General features: G+C 43.4%; 1 protein-coding gene and 1 non-coding gene across 2 annotated transcripts in view; both read left to right on the top strand.

The window, feature by feature from the left end:
• Positions 1–2,093: 2,093 nt before the first annotated feature.
• PHEX (phosphate regulating endopeptidase X-linked) overlaps positions 2,094–15,230 on the top strand; it is a 196,691-nt gene continuing 183,554 nt past the window's right edge. The window contains exons 1-3 of the mRNA XM_070462380.1: positions 2,094–2,425; positions 6,462–6,530; positions 14,373–14,534. Of these exons, the coding sequence (XP_070318481.1) occupies positions 2,308–2,425; positions 6,462–6,530; positions 14,373–14,534 (349 nt within the window). The 5' untranslated portion in view covers positions 2,094–2,307. The remainder of the gene's footprint in view (positions 2,426–6,461; positions 6,531–14,372; positions 14,535–15,230) is intronic.
• LOC139033384 (U6 spliceosomal RNA) lies at positions 12,011–12,117 on the top strand. The gene has a single exon (XR_011485964.1). It is a non-coding gene; the product is annotated as a U6 spliceosomal RNA (small nuclear RNA).

The following is a 15,230-nucleotide window of genomic DNA, read 5'->3' on the forward strand; positions in this document are numbered from 1 at the left end:
CATCTTTGGGGAAACTGCCAGTCCAAGGTTTCCAGTTGTCAACTCACAATCACCGGCCTGGACCTGGAAAGGCGTGAGGAGATTGGAAGGAAGGAGAAAGGGAAGGCATGGTCCTGGTGTCATGCTTCTGAGTCTGTCCTCTTCCCTGTGCATAGGAGATGGCAGTGATCCCCTTGCTATCTTTCCACTTCCAGCTTTTCCTGTGTCACCAGAGGCCAGTCCTTGGACCTCAGCATTCTTGGGGGCAAAACAGAGAGAAAAATACCTTTGCTAGCAAGTATAAAGGTTTGTTGTTAATGTTTCATCACTCAGTCATGTCCAACTCTTTTGCAGCCCTGTGGACTGTAGCCCACCAGGCTCCTCTGTCCATGGGATTCTCCAGGCAAGAATACTAGAATGGGTTGCCATTTCCTTCTCCAGGGGATCTTCCCAACCCAGGGATCGAACCCAGGTCTCCTGCATTGGCAGATGGATTCTTTATTGCTGAGCCACCAGGGAAGCCCCATATATAGGTTTACCATGGGGTTAAAATGTGATATGAAACTGCTATACTCATGTGAAGTATTATTACCATCTGAGCATCTAGAAGGAATCAGGAGGCTGAAAGACACTAGTGTCTGGGGTTCCTGAAGCTGTTTTTAAAGAGTAAGTGGCTGGAGCTGATTTAAAGAGTAAGTGGCTGGAGCTGACTGGTATAATTTTCATTGTTGTATTTCTCCCTTCACTGTTGCAGGCCAGACTGTGGCTGATGGGGCTGCAGCACTGAATTTGACAGATATGATTCCTGACCTCATTCATGAAGCTTGCAGTCTAAGAAGCATTATGGAGTCAAGTCCCAAAACTCTTGGGAGGATCCCATCCTAGAAGTCAAAGGCCTGCTAGGATGTGTTATTGGAACAATAACACCAAAATAAACCAGCAGTTGATGAGCACATAGTGTCTACAACATAACATGATGTCATAATTTGGACAAAAGCTTGTGCTTTTCGGGCTTGGGCGGGGGGGGGGGGGGGGGGGGAATGCAATGAGCAGAAAGTAAGGTAATCGGTGTTACAGGACTGTCTGCAGAGCCTTCGTATGAACCCCTAAGGCAGTGGGCAGAAGTTTTGTGTAAGAAAAGCATTCTCCTGGTTTCCAGATGTAGCTGAATTAAGCGCCACTCCCAACTGTTGTATGACCTCCAGCAAAACTTAATCAGGTGTTATAATAACATTGAAATATCAGTTGTCCTGCCCCATGAAGAAAGCAGATTTTTATCACTTAAATTGTTAGTATAATCCAAGAAATCAAAGAACCAGTTATTAATCAGTCTTTCCAGGGAAATCAATAACCTCTGAGTTCATCCTGGGGAACCTGCTGAGACGGAGGCTTGATGAAAACACAAGAATGTACTAACCGGTGGTGGGGCTGGAGGGCAAAATGCATGGGTGTTTTTCATCAAAACACACAAGGAAAAACCCTCTTGCCATATCTTCTGTGCTTGCTAATAAGCTTAATTTGAACACTTACTCGCCTTTTTACAATTCTTAGCACCACAGAAAGGAAGTGCTTCTCCTTCTTCCTTAAAAACAAGTTCCAATCCAAACCATCAGCCTCTGTAGGTTGTCTTAATTGCTACTTTGCACCGCACTGGGCTATGACTCTGATTTTTGGCACATGCTGTCATACACAAAGTTCCGAAAATAAAGTGCTCCAGGATATCCCCGGAACTCTTAGAAGGCTTTAAAAGGGGACTTGCACGCTGCAAGAATATCTTTGATGAAGACAATTCAGGCGAGCAGAATGCTTATGGCAAAAGAATTATATGATTCTTTGAGATCTTGAAGTGGGTCCGAAGAATCCTTGCCACCTAACTTATCATGGTTTGGGGGAGTTTGACGAGAATCCAGTTTTGATAAAGACAATTGTGTTTTCCTCCCCAAGTGACTATACATTTAAATAGCTAAAACATCTGTTCAGCAACATAGTAAAACATGTACACTCGGAACGCCTGAGAGAAGAGCCTGCCAAACGGTCGGTTGAGAGGGACTTTGCTGGGGGAGAGCACCAAGATAAAGCAACCACTGTTTGTTTTGTCTGGTCAGGGGGAAAGGCAAGGCAACCAATATTTTGGGTTTCATTTCATTTGTGAAGAATTATTTGAGAAAGGGTGGCGAGAGGACATTTCCTGACGGGATTTTTTTTTTTAACCTGTCCATTAGTAAAGAGCATGAGAACCTTGGATGTCAACGCCTAACAGACTCTTGAGACCAGCCACCAAACCACAAAAACCGACTTTCTTCTTGACTGGCCTCTCTGTCTCTCCCGATGGAGGCAGAAACAGGGAGCAGCATGGAGATCGGAAAGACAGCCAACAGAGGCACTCGAATCGCCCTGGTCGTGTTCATTGGTGGCACCCTGGTGCTGGGCATAGTCCTCTTTCTAGGTAAGTGGGGCGCTGGAGGCCAGTGAACTGGGTGAGTGTGCAGTAGTTTCCTTGTGCTGAATTCTGGAAAACCTTGTCAGGATGCAGGTGGAAGGCTGTTTGCTGGTGTTAGTAGGTGGTGCATCCTTAGTTTCTATTAAATATGCAAATGAAAGGAAGCTTTTTCTTTAGAAAGGTAAATAAATATGAATGCCCAACTACCAAACACATAATCCAAAATGTGAAGTGGGTATAAAGTGGTTTCGAGTGGCTGGAGGACTTGGTTGCCTCAGGCAAACATTATACTATGCATTACATTTAGCAAAATGAGTGTTGATGAATTCATAGTCAGATACTTTCATTTATTTTGTGAGGAAAGACTTTACATTGTGATCAAACCATGCTGGAATTTCTTTCCATTTGATTTTTGTCAATGTTTGCCTGAATGACTCATGAAATTTAACTCACAAAATACAAATCAGTCTTTAAAAATGGACCTTTAGTGGCATTCTTCAATTCCATTCCAATCTAGTAACTCTGGTGGAATAAAATTTTAACTCTTATTAGATTTAAAAGTTAATATGAAGGAAAACAGAGGTTTTCCTCCCAAGATTTGAAAGGTATTGTGATTCATTGATTTTAATGACTGTTGGTGAGAATGATGTTCCCAGAGAGTATATATGATGATAAAAACATATTCTTATGAGAAAGAATGAAATATCTTAGAAAGGGGAGAGGGATGTTCTAAGATTTTAGGCATTCTGAATCTTTGACTGTTCTCCTTTGTATTTTTCTCCTGCGGCCTATACTATTTCATTAGCTTGAAAATTATGTAGGTCCAAGCCCTTTCGTGAGGAGAGTCTAGGTGCTGTTTGAAATGTAGCAAGCCTGGAAACAGACCTTGGCATATGCAGGATGCAGGCGGCCATGTTTATCTTGGCAAGGGAAAGCCAGTAATTAAACATTAAAAAGTTAGGGTTGTGTGGTTGAAAACTGCTAAAATGAGCAAACCATCTTTCCATGTTTTCTGTGGCTGAAGATTTAGGAAATTAGATGGGTTTATTACTGAATCCTATTCCTGCAACTGAACTTGAGGCTTTTGAAAACTGTTGTGAGATTTCTTGGCATTTTGGGTTTAGGCAAGTGTCCTATCCTGAAATTCACAACTGGGGGAAAAATGATAATGTCAAGGACTATGCACTATGTCAGAAGTGACTACAAAGTTAGGCTCTCAGTGTTTTGCAAACACTCTCAAACTTAAAAATCCAAGTGATTATTGTTTATGTAAGGATATGTGCTCTTTTTTAATGATGTTACTGCTGCTTGAAGCCTCTTTGAAATTCCTCCCACTCTTATGGGAGTTCTGAGGCTGTAGCATATTATTAGAATATTCTTGATGGCAGGATTTTTTTTTTGCCGCACCATTCAGGCTGTGGGATATTAGTTCCCCAACCAGGGATTGAACTCAGGCTCTCTACCATGTGAAGTCCTAACCATTAGAATCAGGGGATTCCAAATCTTTGTTCTTCGAGAGATGATCCTTTGGGATCAGCTCTAAAGTTTTTCAAGCACAGTAAAATTCATCAAGCCAGCTGATGCTATTATGGGTAAGGAGGCCTACATAAATAGAAAAAAATACCTTTCCAATGTGTCTGATAACTTGGCTCTCTCTCACTTAGAATCTTTAAGAGAAGGTGTAATGATGTTAGAGAATAATTCTCCCTCAGCCTTCGCTACTCCTAAGTGTGGTCTGTGGACCAGCAGCATCTGCATCACTTGGGAGTCTGAGCCCCACCCCAGACCTACTGATTCAGAATCTGCATTTTTCACAAGATCCCCAGGTGATTCATTTGCAAATTGAAGTTTGAGAAGTATTGCTTCAGGTGGCCATGTCCATTTGGATGTATACATTCAGACACATTTGCTTTTAAATAGTTGCGTGCTCTCAAAAAAGAAATGGTATTTTTGTCAAATAATATTTTTTCTTGTGGTGAGAACTTTTAAGATGTACTCTCTTATCAACTTCCAGATATACAATACAGTGTTACTAACTATGGTCACCAGGCTGTATGTTACATCCACATGTCCTATTTATTTTATAACTGGAAGTTTGTATCTTGAAAGGAGTAAATTTTTAACTATTTTATTATCTTTTTTCTAAAATAAAATAAGGTTAGTATCAAGAAGGTATTGTCCAGAATGATAAAATATTATCTGCAATAAACTTTCTTTTTCCACATTAAAAAAAGACATGCTCATTAAAGAACATTTGGTAAACATATAGTAATAGACTGAAGGGAAAATTTATGGTTCAATCACCAAGGCATATTGAAATATTTCATGCTAATTGTTATGCTCCACATATATATTTTTGCTCTTTTTGATTTCTAAAGAAATAAAAATATAACGTTAAGATACTTCTTTTCTTAAAAACAGGCCTGAGATGTTTGTTTCACAGGCAGTTTTCTTGAATGTTTAATGTAACACAGGTAAAAAGACTGGAGGGACACAGGTAAAAAGACTGGAGGATGGCAGCAGAGAAAAGAACAAAGAAAAAGCAGGCTCCTCTTAGAATGTGGGTTAATAAATAATACAAATTGCCACACTGGCAGGTGATGTGCAGAAACATAAGGATACTGTTTCTCTGCTGAGGATGCCATGAAAGGCCTTGGCCTCCCTTCACCCTCTACCTTCCATCTCCCCACAGCCACATCTCCAAATGATTCCTTATTTCTGCTCACAGAGTACAGCAATAATGAATTCCCCACAATTTCCTTGGCTACCACAAATATTTTCAAAGTCTAAACTCATATCTGCTAACATCTAGGTGCTACCTGAAGTTTACGAACAGGGCACCCATACATTTGCAGAAAGTTGCCAGCCAGGAAGGGGAAATGAAGCTATTGGTGAAAAGCTACTTAGGTCTTGTAGGGTTTCTGTTTGGTTTTGTTTTGGTGGAAGTAGTTGGCAACTTGGTCCACCAAGCTGTGTCTGTGTGGTAGCTGGGCTGGGCCTGGTGGGAGGTGGGTGTGAGTACAGGACAGGCAGATAATGATTCTCTTGACAGAAAAAAATCACTGTTACTTTTCCTCCTTTTATGGGCTGTATCTGTATGAATGGTTTAGATAAGATGCAGAACTTTAAATGCCACATATGCTAGCTTTCTCCTTCCACTCTGGATTTAGTCCAAATGACACAGTCTATAACTTTCAATTTTCTCATCACTAAAATGAGAATGTAGTTGTAAACAGAAAGAGAAATGATTAGACTTAAACCACAGATAATCGGAGATAAGAGACTTTAGGAATTATTTAACCAAATGGTTCTCAAACTGGAGTGTGCATCAGAATAACATGGAGGGCTTGTTAAAATGCAAATGGGACTTCCTTGGTGGACCAGAGGTTAAGAGTCTGCCTGCCAATGCAGGGTACATGGGTTTGATCCCTGGTCCAGAAAGATCCCATATGCTGTGAGGCAACTAAGTCCCTGTGCCACAACTATTGACGCCCACGAGCCTAGACTGCTCTGCAACAAGAGAAGCCACTGCAATGAGAAGCCCAAGCACCACAACTAGAGAGTAGCCCCCACTCACCGCAACTCTCTAGAGAAAGCCCATGCAAAGCAGTGAAGCCATAAACAAATAAATAAATTAAAATTAAATAAATAAAACGAGGATGGTTGGGCCCCCACCCCAGAGTTTGTGAGTCTGAAGGTCAGGGTAGGGCTTGGTCATCTGCATGTCTCATTAGCTCCCAGGTGATGTTGCTGTGCTGCCTTTGCCCCTGGGCCCCCACTCTAAGAAGCGCTGGCCTAGTTGTGCCTACTTGTTTTTACGTTCAAGCAAACCAAGTTTGGGAGCAACCAAGAGTCTCACCAAGGTTGCTTAGCTAGTGACCAGATTCTGGTTCTGTGACACTGAGCCAAGTGGATTTTTGAATGTGGTGTCAATACAGGGAAGGATGAATAGATATCAAACGTCTCATAAGTGTGCCTGACAGTGGGTTACCTGTTGGTGGTCTGCTGCAAGCCAGTCATTTATTTTGGTCTGTTTTTTCAGTGAGTCAAGGTTTCTTAAGTCTCCATGCTAAACCAGAGTACTGCCTGAAGCCAGAATGCATCGAAGCTGGTAAGTCAGTTTTCCACCCTGTGTCAAGTTATAATTATGGTACCTTGGGGAGTGGAAGAGAAAACAGGTGGTATTTTTAGTATTTTGCTTGTTTGAGGTTTACTAAGTATGAAATGCAATTCTGATGAAATTTTAACTTTACTTTCAAGTCTTGGTGTGAAGTTGTGGAACATAGGTTTCCTGTTCTTTTTTTTTTTCCTTGCAATAAAACAGCTATGCAGTATTCCAAGTCATTATAAGGAAATCAGAAAGGGATGTGGAAGGCTGAATGGTCTTTCTTAAAACCTGAAGACAGAGGCCATTGACATTCCTATCACCTTAGCTGGATGTGGGCTATAAAAAAAAAAATACAGAGAATCAAGGAAATACTTAGATTTTTGGCGGTGGCGTTGATTAAAATGGAAAAGACATAGGTAAAAGGGCTTTTGAACTCTGAGGCTTTATAAAGATACTAGGTTAGATAGTTGTGTTATTAGAGTTCTTTTTAAAAACTTAAAATTGAAGTATAGTTGAATTGCAATGTGTTAATTACTGCTGTACAGCAATCTCAGTTATACTACATATACACACACTATATATAGTATATATTTATACTACATTATATATATATATATATATATATATATATATATATATATATATATACACACACTATATATATAAACATTCTTTTCCATCATAGTTTATCACAGGCTTCCCTGGTGGTTCAATTGGTAAAGAATCTGCCTGTAATGCAGGAGACCACCTGCAATGCAGGAGACCTGAGTTGGATCCTTGGGTTGGGAAGATCCCCAAGAGAAGGAAATGGCAAACCACTCCAGTACACTTACCTGGGAAATCCCATGGACAGAGGAGCCTGGCAGGTTACAGTCCATGGGGTCACAAGAGTCGGACACGACTTAGCAACTAAACCACCACCATCACTGAATATAGTTCCCTGTGCTATACAGTAGGACCCTGTTTACCATCCTATATATAAAATAGTTTACATCTGCTAATCCCACACTCCTTGACAACCACCAGTCTATTCTTTTTTTTTGGGGGGGGGGTCTCATTCTTTAATTACACACACACACACACACACACACACACACAGACTTTTAACCAGGCAATATGTTCAGTGACTTACATGTGTCATCTCATAAAATCTTCATAAGAACCCATGAAGTTGGTACTATCACCTGGCCCAACTGCAGATGAGGAAATGTAGGCTTCCAAAAGCTAAATAGCTTGCTAAGGGTCACAACCTGAGTTAGTGGCAGGGCTGGGCTTCAAGTTCATGTCTGGCTTCTGTCCATCTGTGCCTGTGCACCAGAGGCCATGCCAGGTAATTTTCTTGGATCTTAGTCCTGTCTTGCTCTATTTTTTCATAACATTAGACCTACTGGAGTCTAGTGACTAGACCACTGTTGCAGCTTTTTGATCTTGTCCCAGAAAGGGTGAAAAAGAAGTGCAAATTCCTAGGTCCTCTCTTGTTCCCAGCAGAGCAGATGACCCAGGGTTTTCTCCAGTGGAGCGAGGGTGACCTGGAGTAGGGTGAAGGACCAGGTAGGATTATCAGAGGACAACTTTTAGACCCGACGTCCCTTTGTGCTTTGGCTATGAACGGTTCTTGCAGATGTGTGAAATTTACATTTTTGAACTCAAACTTTCAATTTGAGTTTACTTGAGTTTTTGTATTGAGGACCACTTATTTCATGAGTTTTGTCTCTACTACGAACCACAATAATGAAACAGTAAAGCCTGAAGAGTGACACTGATCCCGTTGCTTCCTGCCAGCTTGTTTCTCTTGCTAGCTGTTTTTAGTGTAAGCCTTGCTGTGTGCGCGTGCATGCCTGCCTCGGCGCCGCGTGCGTGACGTGTGTGCCTGCCTCGGCGCCACGTGCGTCACGTGCGTGCCTGCCTCGGCGCGTGCATGCGTGACGTGCGTGCCTGCGTCGGCGCCATGTGCGTGACGTGCGTGCCAGCCTCGGCGCCACGTGCGTGACGTGCGTGCCTGCCTTGGCGCCGTGTGCGTGACGTGTGTGCCAGCCTCGGTGCCACGTGCATGCCTGCCTCGGCGCCGCGTGCGTCACGTGCGTGCCAGCCTCTGTGCCGCATGCGTCACGTGCGTGCCTGCCTCGGCACCGCGTGCGTGACGTGCGTGCGTGACATGCGTGCCTGCGTCGGCGCCATGTGCGTGACGTGCGTGCCTGCGTCGGCGCCGCGTGTGTGACGTGCGTGCGTGACGTGCATGCCTGCGTCGGCGCCGTGTGCGTGACGTGCGTGCCAGCCTCTGCGCCACGTGCGTGCCAGCCTCTGCGCCGCGTGCGTCACGTGCGTGCCTGCCTCGGCACCGCGTGCGTGACGTGCGTGCGTGACATGCGTGCCTGCGTCGGCGCCATGTGCGTGACGTGCGTGCCTGCGTCGGCGCCGTGTGCGTGACGTGCGTGCCTGCGTCGGCGCCGCGTGTGTGATGTGCGTGCGTGACGTGCATGCCTGCGTCGGCGCCGTGTGCGTGACGTGCGTGCCAGCCTCTGCGCCACGTGCGTGCCAGCCTCTGCGCCGCGTGCGTCACGTGCGTGCCTGCCTCGGCACCGCGTGCGTGACGTGCGTGCGTGACATGCGTGCCTGCGTCGGCGCCATGTGCGTGACGTGTGTGCCTGCTTCGGCGCCGCGTGCGTCACGTGCGTGCCTGCGTCGGCGCCGCGTGCGTGACGTGCGTGCGTGACGTGCGTGCCTGCGTCGGCGCCGTGTGCGTGACGTGCGTGCCAGCCTCGGCGCCACGTGCGTCACGTGCGTGCCTGCCTCGGCACCGCGTGCGTGACGTGCGTGCCTGCCTCTGCGCCACGTGCGTGACGTGCGTGCCTGCCTGTTTCGGTGCCACGTGCATCACATGCGTGTGTATGTCTCGGTGCTGTGTGCGTCACGTGCGTGCGTGCCTGCTTTGGCGCGGCGTGCGTCACGTGCGTGCGTGCCTCAGCGCCACGTGCGTGCGTGCCTCAGCGCCGCATACATCATGTGCATGCGTGCCTCAGTGCTGTGTGCGTGCGTGTCTTTTTGCCGCGTGCACCACGTGCATTGCGTGCGTGCATGCTTTAGTCCTGCGTGCGTGCGTGCCTCGGTGCCATGTGCATCTCGTGCATGCCTGCCTCAGCGCCACGTGCATCGCGTGTGTGCCTGCTTCAGCACAACATGCATCGTGTGAGTGTCTGCCTTGGCACCGTGTGCTTGTGTTAACCTGTAGGATGATGTTTGGGAGGAGGGCGTTCTGGGCATTTTGCGAGCAGGTGCCATCTTGTCTGAGGTGCCTTCTTTCCTTACTGTTCCATTTCTTCTCTTTTCTAGTCACATCCTAATCCCTCTTTCAGAATAACAGATGGAGAAAGAATACAAAGAAGTGAGGAGACAAGGAAAGGGCTTGTTAATGACAGTGGTGGTGATGGATAAGAGCAGAGAGGCTGACTTGAGTTCGAAGGCTGATCATACAGGCTGTGTGCGCTGGGCTAAATACATAAACCCACCTGTGGCTCAGTTTCACAATCTGTAAAATGGGAAAAGGATTTTTTTTTTTCTGCACTGGGCCTTTGTTGCTTCCATGGACTTTCTCTAGTTGTGGAGAGCAGAGGGTACTCTCTAGTTGTGGTGAGCGGACTTACTGTGGTGGCTTCTCTTGTAACAGAGCACAGGCTTAATCGTTGTGGCCCATAGGGCTTAATTGCTTTGCAGCATGTGAGATGTTACCGATCAGGGATTGAACCCAGGTCTCCTGCATTGGCAGGCAGATTCTTTACTACTGAGCCACCAGGGAAGAGTTTTTAATTTATCATACTGGTTATGAGAATAGAAGAAAATAACGATGGTGGTAGTACTAGAAGTTGAGGTCTGTGATGTCTTACCCTTTACCCCTTACTCAGAGAGCATTGTAACTCAGTTGGCAAGACTGGACCTGGCGTCAATTCTTGTGATGGCAAAACTGTATCTTAACTCATGTGAGGCTGTTTTAGGCTTTGTTCATCCCTCTTCAGAGAATGCGCACTATTCCCTATAGAATTATTAATGTGTTTGCTTCAGGAGTGCTACTTAAGACATTGCTGGCAGTATTATATCATCTGTGGTTTATGCATTGCATTGCTTTTCTAGACTCTATGAGCTCTGAAACATCTGGCCTCAAGAGTTTAGCGTGAGTGTTTGTGAAATTGTAATAGCAAATTTGTATGTATGGTTGCCAGATTTAGCTACATGCATACATTCAGGATTTGAATTGAATTGCAGATATACAATGACAATTTTTTTGGTACAAGTATGGTCCATGAAATATTTGGTAGCACTTGCACTATGAAAGTAGTCATTTATATGAAATGCAAATTTCAGTAGGTATTCTGTACTTTATCTGGCAACTGTATTTATTTGGCAGTGTGCCTGACACTGTTCTAAGTGCTTTACACGTACTCATTTAATTCTTATGAAAATCCTATGTGGTGCTTTTATTACCCCATTTTACAGATGAGGAAACTAAAATACAGAGAGGCTAAGTAACCTACCTAAGGTTGCATAGTTATTGCATGGTGTTGTTGGCATTCAAAACCAGGTGGTCTGGGTCTGGAGTATGTGATGAGGCCACACTGCCTGAGAAGGGCTTAACATGGTTCCTGGTGCAGAGGGAAACTGCTCAGTATTAGTGATCTTATTGTTACCACCCATCCCACCCCTTTTAGCCCTGGTTAAACTTTAAAAAGTCAGGCTGGTATAAGGAATAGGGCCTCCACTTCTACTACACAAATGCTAGCTGGAGACCAAATAACAATTTGTCTTGTATGTGATGACTTGAGGGAATACATAGCCTGGCGTTTCACAGAGTTTCTTTGTTGTCGTATTTCTTTTGTTAAAACAAGACTCTTTGAGTTTTATCCATGAACTGAGTAGGGGGAAAGGAGTTTTGGTGTCTTGACAATTATGGTCCCTTGCAATTTTAAGTCACAGCTCCTCTGCAGAAAGTGCAACCCTGTGCCCAGCTGTGAACTGTGAATGATGAATTGAGAGGCTGTAGCTGGAGTTTTTCCACTTAGTGGGCTCGGTTCCAAATTCAGTGTGAGTGATGTATTCCCCACTTTCTATCAGGACTGAGGTCAGAGCTGATCTTGCAGTTTAGATACCTGCAAGAATACTGAGGAGATGGGATACATTTGAGGGTTGGGGGCTGGGGGATTTGGGAAGGTAGCCAGAAAACAGTGTGCTTATGTGAATACAAATGTGTGTGCAGGTTCCTTTGTGTGACTCTAAATATTGTGTGGGACTGAAACTTCTATGATCCATGTCCCTGAGGTGTCACACTGCAGATTCATTCTGTGACTGCAGAGCCTGATTAACCATAAATGTAAACTAAAATGAAAACTTTGTGCCCTAACATATTTGCATATTATATATTAGTGATGAAATAGTAGCAGAAATAAAAATTGTAATTGGAGACAACCTAATTAATTTTGAAAGATAAAAATATTGTGCTCGCTTTGGCAGCACATATACTAAAATTGGAATGATACAGAGAAGATTAGCATGGCCCCTGTGCAAGGATGACACACAAATTTGTGAAGCATTCCATATTTTGGGATCAGTTCTAATGAGGTGGATGAAACTGGAGCCTATTATACAGAGTGAAGTAAGTCAGAAAGAGAAACACCAATACAGTATACTAACACATATATATGGAATTTAGAAAGATGGTAATGATGACCCTATATGTGAGACAGCAAAAGAGACACAGATGTAAAGAACAGACTTTTGGACTCTGTGGGAGAAGGCAAGGGTGGGATGATTTGAGAGAATAGCATTGAAAATGTATATTACCATATGTGAAATAGATTGCCAGTCCAGGTTCGATGCATGAGACAGGGTGCTCAGGGCTGGTGCACTGGGATGACCCTGAGGGATGGGATGGGGAGGGAGGTGGGAGGGGGGTTCAGGATGGGGAACACATGTACACCCATGGCTGATTCATGTCAATGTATGGCAAAAACCACTACAATATTGTAAAGTAATTAGCCTCCAATTAAAATAAGTAAATTAATTAAAAAAGAAGGAAGATTAAAATATTAAGTTAATTTAAAATTTGTCAGACTTAGATTCTAAACCATTTCTTTTTTTTTTTGATTTGTGGGGGAGTGTGTGGAAGGATTAAAAGTGGTGGGGAATTTGAAGTTCTGTAGCGATTAGGATGCTTGTATATTATTCACTTCATCAAAGACATAAAGCTCTTTGAAATTTTCATAGAATGTCTAGGCTAAGGAAATAAGTAGCCTTACTTTTAAACCCGGAGGAGCCACACATAACCAAACTGTAGTATGCATATCTACATTTATGCAGATTATACTTTTTTGGCTAGTCATTCCTGTTTAACTGAAAACTCATTGGGTTGCCATTACTTCAAACATAAATGTATTCTGGTATTAATTAAGTATAAAAATCACCCAGGATGTCATCTTTCCAGTGTCATTAAAATATTGGCTGCCCTTAAAAAAAATTGTTTGGTGCATATCTTTAGGTTAGAGTAGTAGCTAGCACTTGAAAGAGAGTTGGAGTTCAGTATTAGGAATTTGGGGACCTTCTCATTTTGTAATGAAAGATTTTTTTTTTAAGTTTATGGATACATATTTAGGTATGCATAAACTTCCTATTGATTATCTTCCATATGTAATTGAGTGTGGCTTTAAGAAAGGAAAAAATGGCAGATTAGTCTACTGTGTTTTTCTGTTAACTTATACAGATAGCCAGTTCTGTCCCTAGACTTGGGCAAGAGAGGCATCTGCCCTGGGCTCCTCATTTGGAAAGCTCCACTTTGCCCTGCTCTGGCCATGCCTCTCCCCTGGACAAGGAGTCTGTGGGGCCAAAACAGCAACCCTCTTCTTCTGCAACCCAGAATCCCCTGTAAGATGGCTCCAAGCTTCCTTTCAGGGACTCTTTGATCTCGTCCAGGGGTTCATTTCTCTGAGAGCTTCCCTAAATGTCAAGGGGTTCAAGAATCCATACCTGGCTCTCCAGGTCTTTATGAAAGTATTAACATATTGCAAATAGATATTTTCAAAATTTAGATATTGCATGTGGGCCTCTGTTTCAGTTAGTCTTTGTTGTGGAACAAATCACCCCAAACCTTAAAGGCCTGAAATGAGTGATTTAATATTTCTTACGATGACTTGGGTTTGGTGGGGTTCCTCTGTGGAGATTGCCTTAGGCTCATTCATATAGCTGCATTCAGCTGGAGGCTTGCCTGGCCTGAAAGGTCCATGATAGTCTCAGGCACATGCCTGGCCTTTGGTGGTGGCTTGGTTTTTCTTCATGTGGCCTTACCTCCTCCTCTTCAGAGGGCAGTTTCAGGGCTCCATTCGAAGGGATTTAACATGGAAGATGAAAGGCCTCTTAAGGCCTAGCTTTGAAACTCACGAAAAGTTGCCCTGCCACTTTCTTCTGGTCAAAGGAAGTTATAAGGCCAGCGCAGATTCAAGGCAGGGGAAATAGATGCTGGTGGAAAGAGTGGCAAAGTCACCTTGCAGAAGAATGAAAGGAATGGAAGGAAATATCACATGCATTCTGGCAGACAACTTACCTGTCCACTCTATTTGTATTGCTGAAACAGAAGTTAGGTGTGGTCCTGCAAAAACCAATAACAATAATACCACCAAACTTTTATCCACTCAGTCTGAATGTAGTAGTTTAATATGATAAAGTTGATTTAGGGAGTCATTTGAGGGGAAATGTGAAAACCAAGGCTTGGGCACTGGTTGATACGAAATTGTTGTTTAATTTGGAAGAGACCAGTACACAATGTTCAGTGCTTGTCATTAATCCTATGATTTTCTTTTTAAATAGCTGCTTCCATCTTAAGTAAAGTAAATCTGTCTGTGGACCCTTGTGATAATTTCTTCCGGTTTGCTTGTGATGGCTGGATACACAGTAATCCAATTCCTGAAGATATGCCAAGCTATGGAATTTATCCTTGGCTCAGACGTAATGTCGACCTCAAGTTGAAGGGTAAGTTTCTGCTGGGGTTTGGTGATGCACTTTACAGAGAGCAGTATTTGACAAGAAAAACATAGTTTTGGATTTGAAGCATGACTGCTCACTTTTTAACTATACTAAATTCATTTCTAAGATTTTTTAAAAAGGAAGATTGGAAGGAAAGTTATAGAATTCCAGTCTCTCAGATCTCAGTGCAAGCCTGGCATAGCTCATGTACACATTTGATAGTATTAAGTTTTGCTGCTGAAGGATAAATAGCATTTGATTGAGGTTGGGAGCAAAGGAATAGTTAATGAAAATCATGTTATATCAGTATACTTATTTGTCTGTTATGTTCAGAGCAAACTTCATCACTTGCTCATTGTGTCCTGGATTTTCATGGTTTACAACATGTACTTAACACTTCATTGTCTTTTGACATAACTTTTGAGAACTCTGGATGACCTTGTATTTGTCATATTGTTCCTGTTAAATGCTAAGTTGGCTCTGGGGAGACTGTCCTTTCTCCCATGGCCTCTCAAACAATGACAAGCTCACACACACATACTCACATATGCCTGCACATACACATACTCTTCAAAAGTTGGAAATGTCTTTTGCTAGAGGATCTTCTGCTCACAATTGATCTCATTTTTATGCTGAGCTGTTGGAGAAAAGCACTTCAGGCTGGAAGTAGGGAGATTTTCAAGGCCAAGTGAGGTGATTGTT

The sequence above is a fragment of the Odocoileus virginianus genome, unplaced genomic scaffold, assembly GCF_023699985.2.
Source record: "Odocoileus virginianus isolate 20LAN1187 ecotype Illinois unplaced genomic scaffold, Ovbor_1.2 Unplaced_Scaffold_4, whole genome shotgun sequence".
Taxonomy (NCBI): domain Eukaryota; kingdom Metazoa; phylum Chordata; class Mammalia; order Artiodactyla; family Cervidae; genus Odocoileus; species Odocoileus virginianus.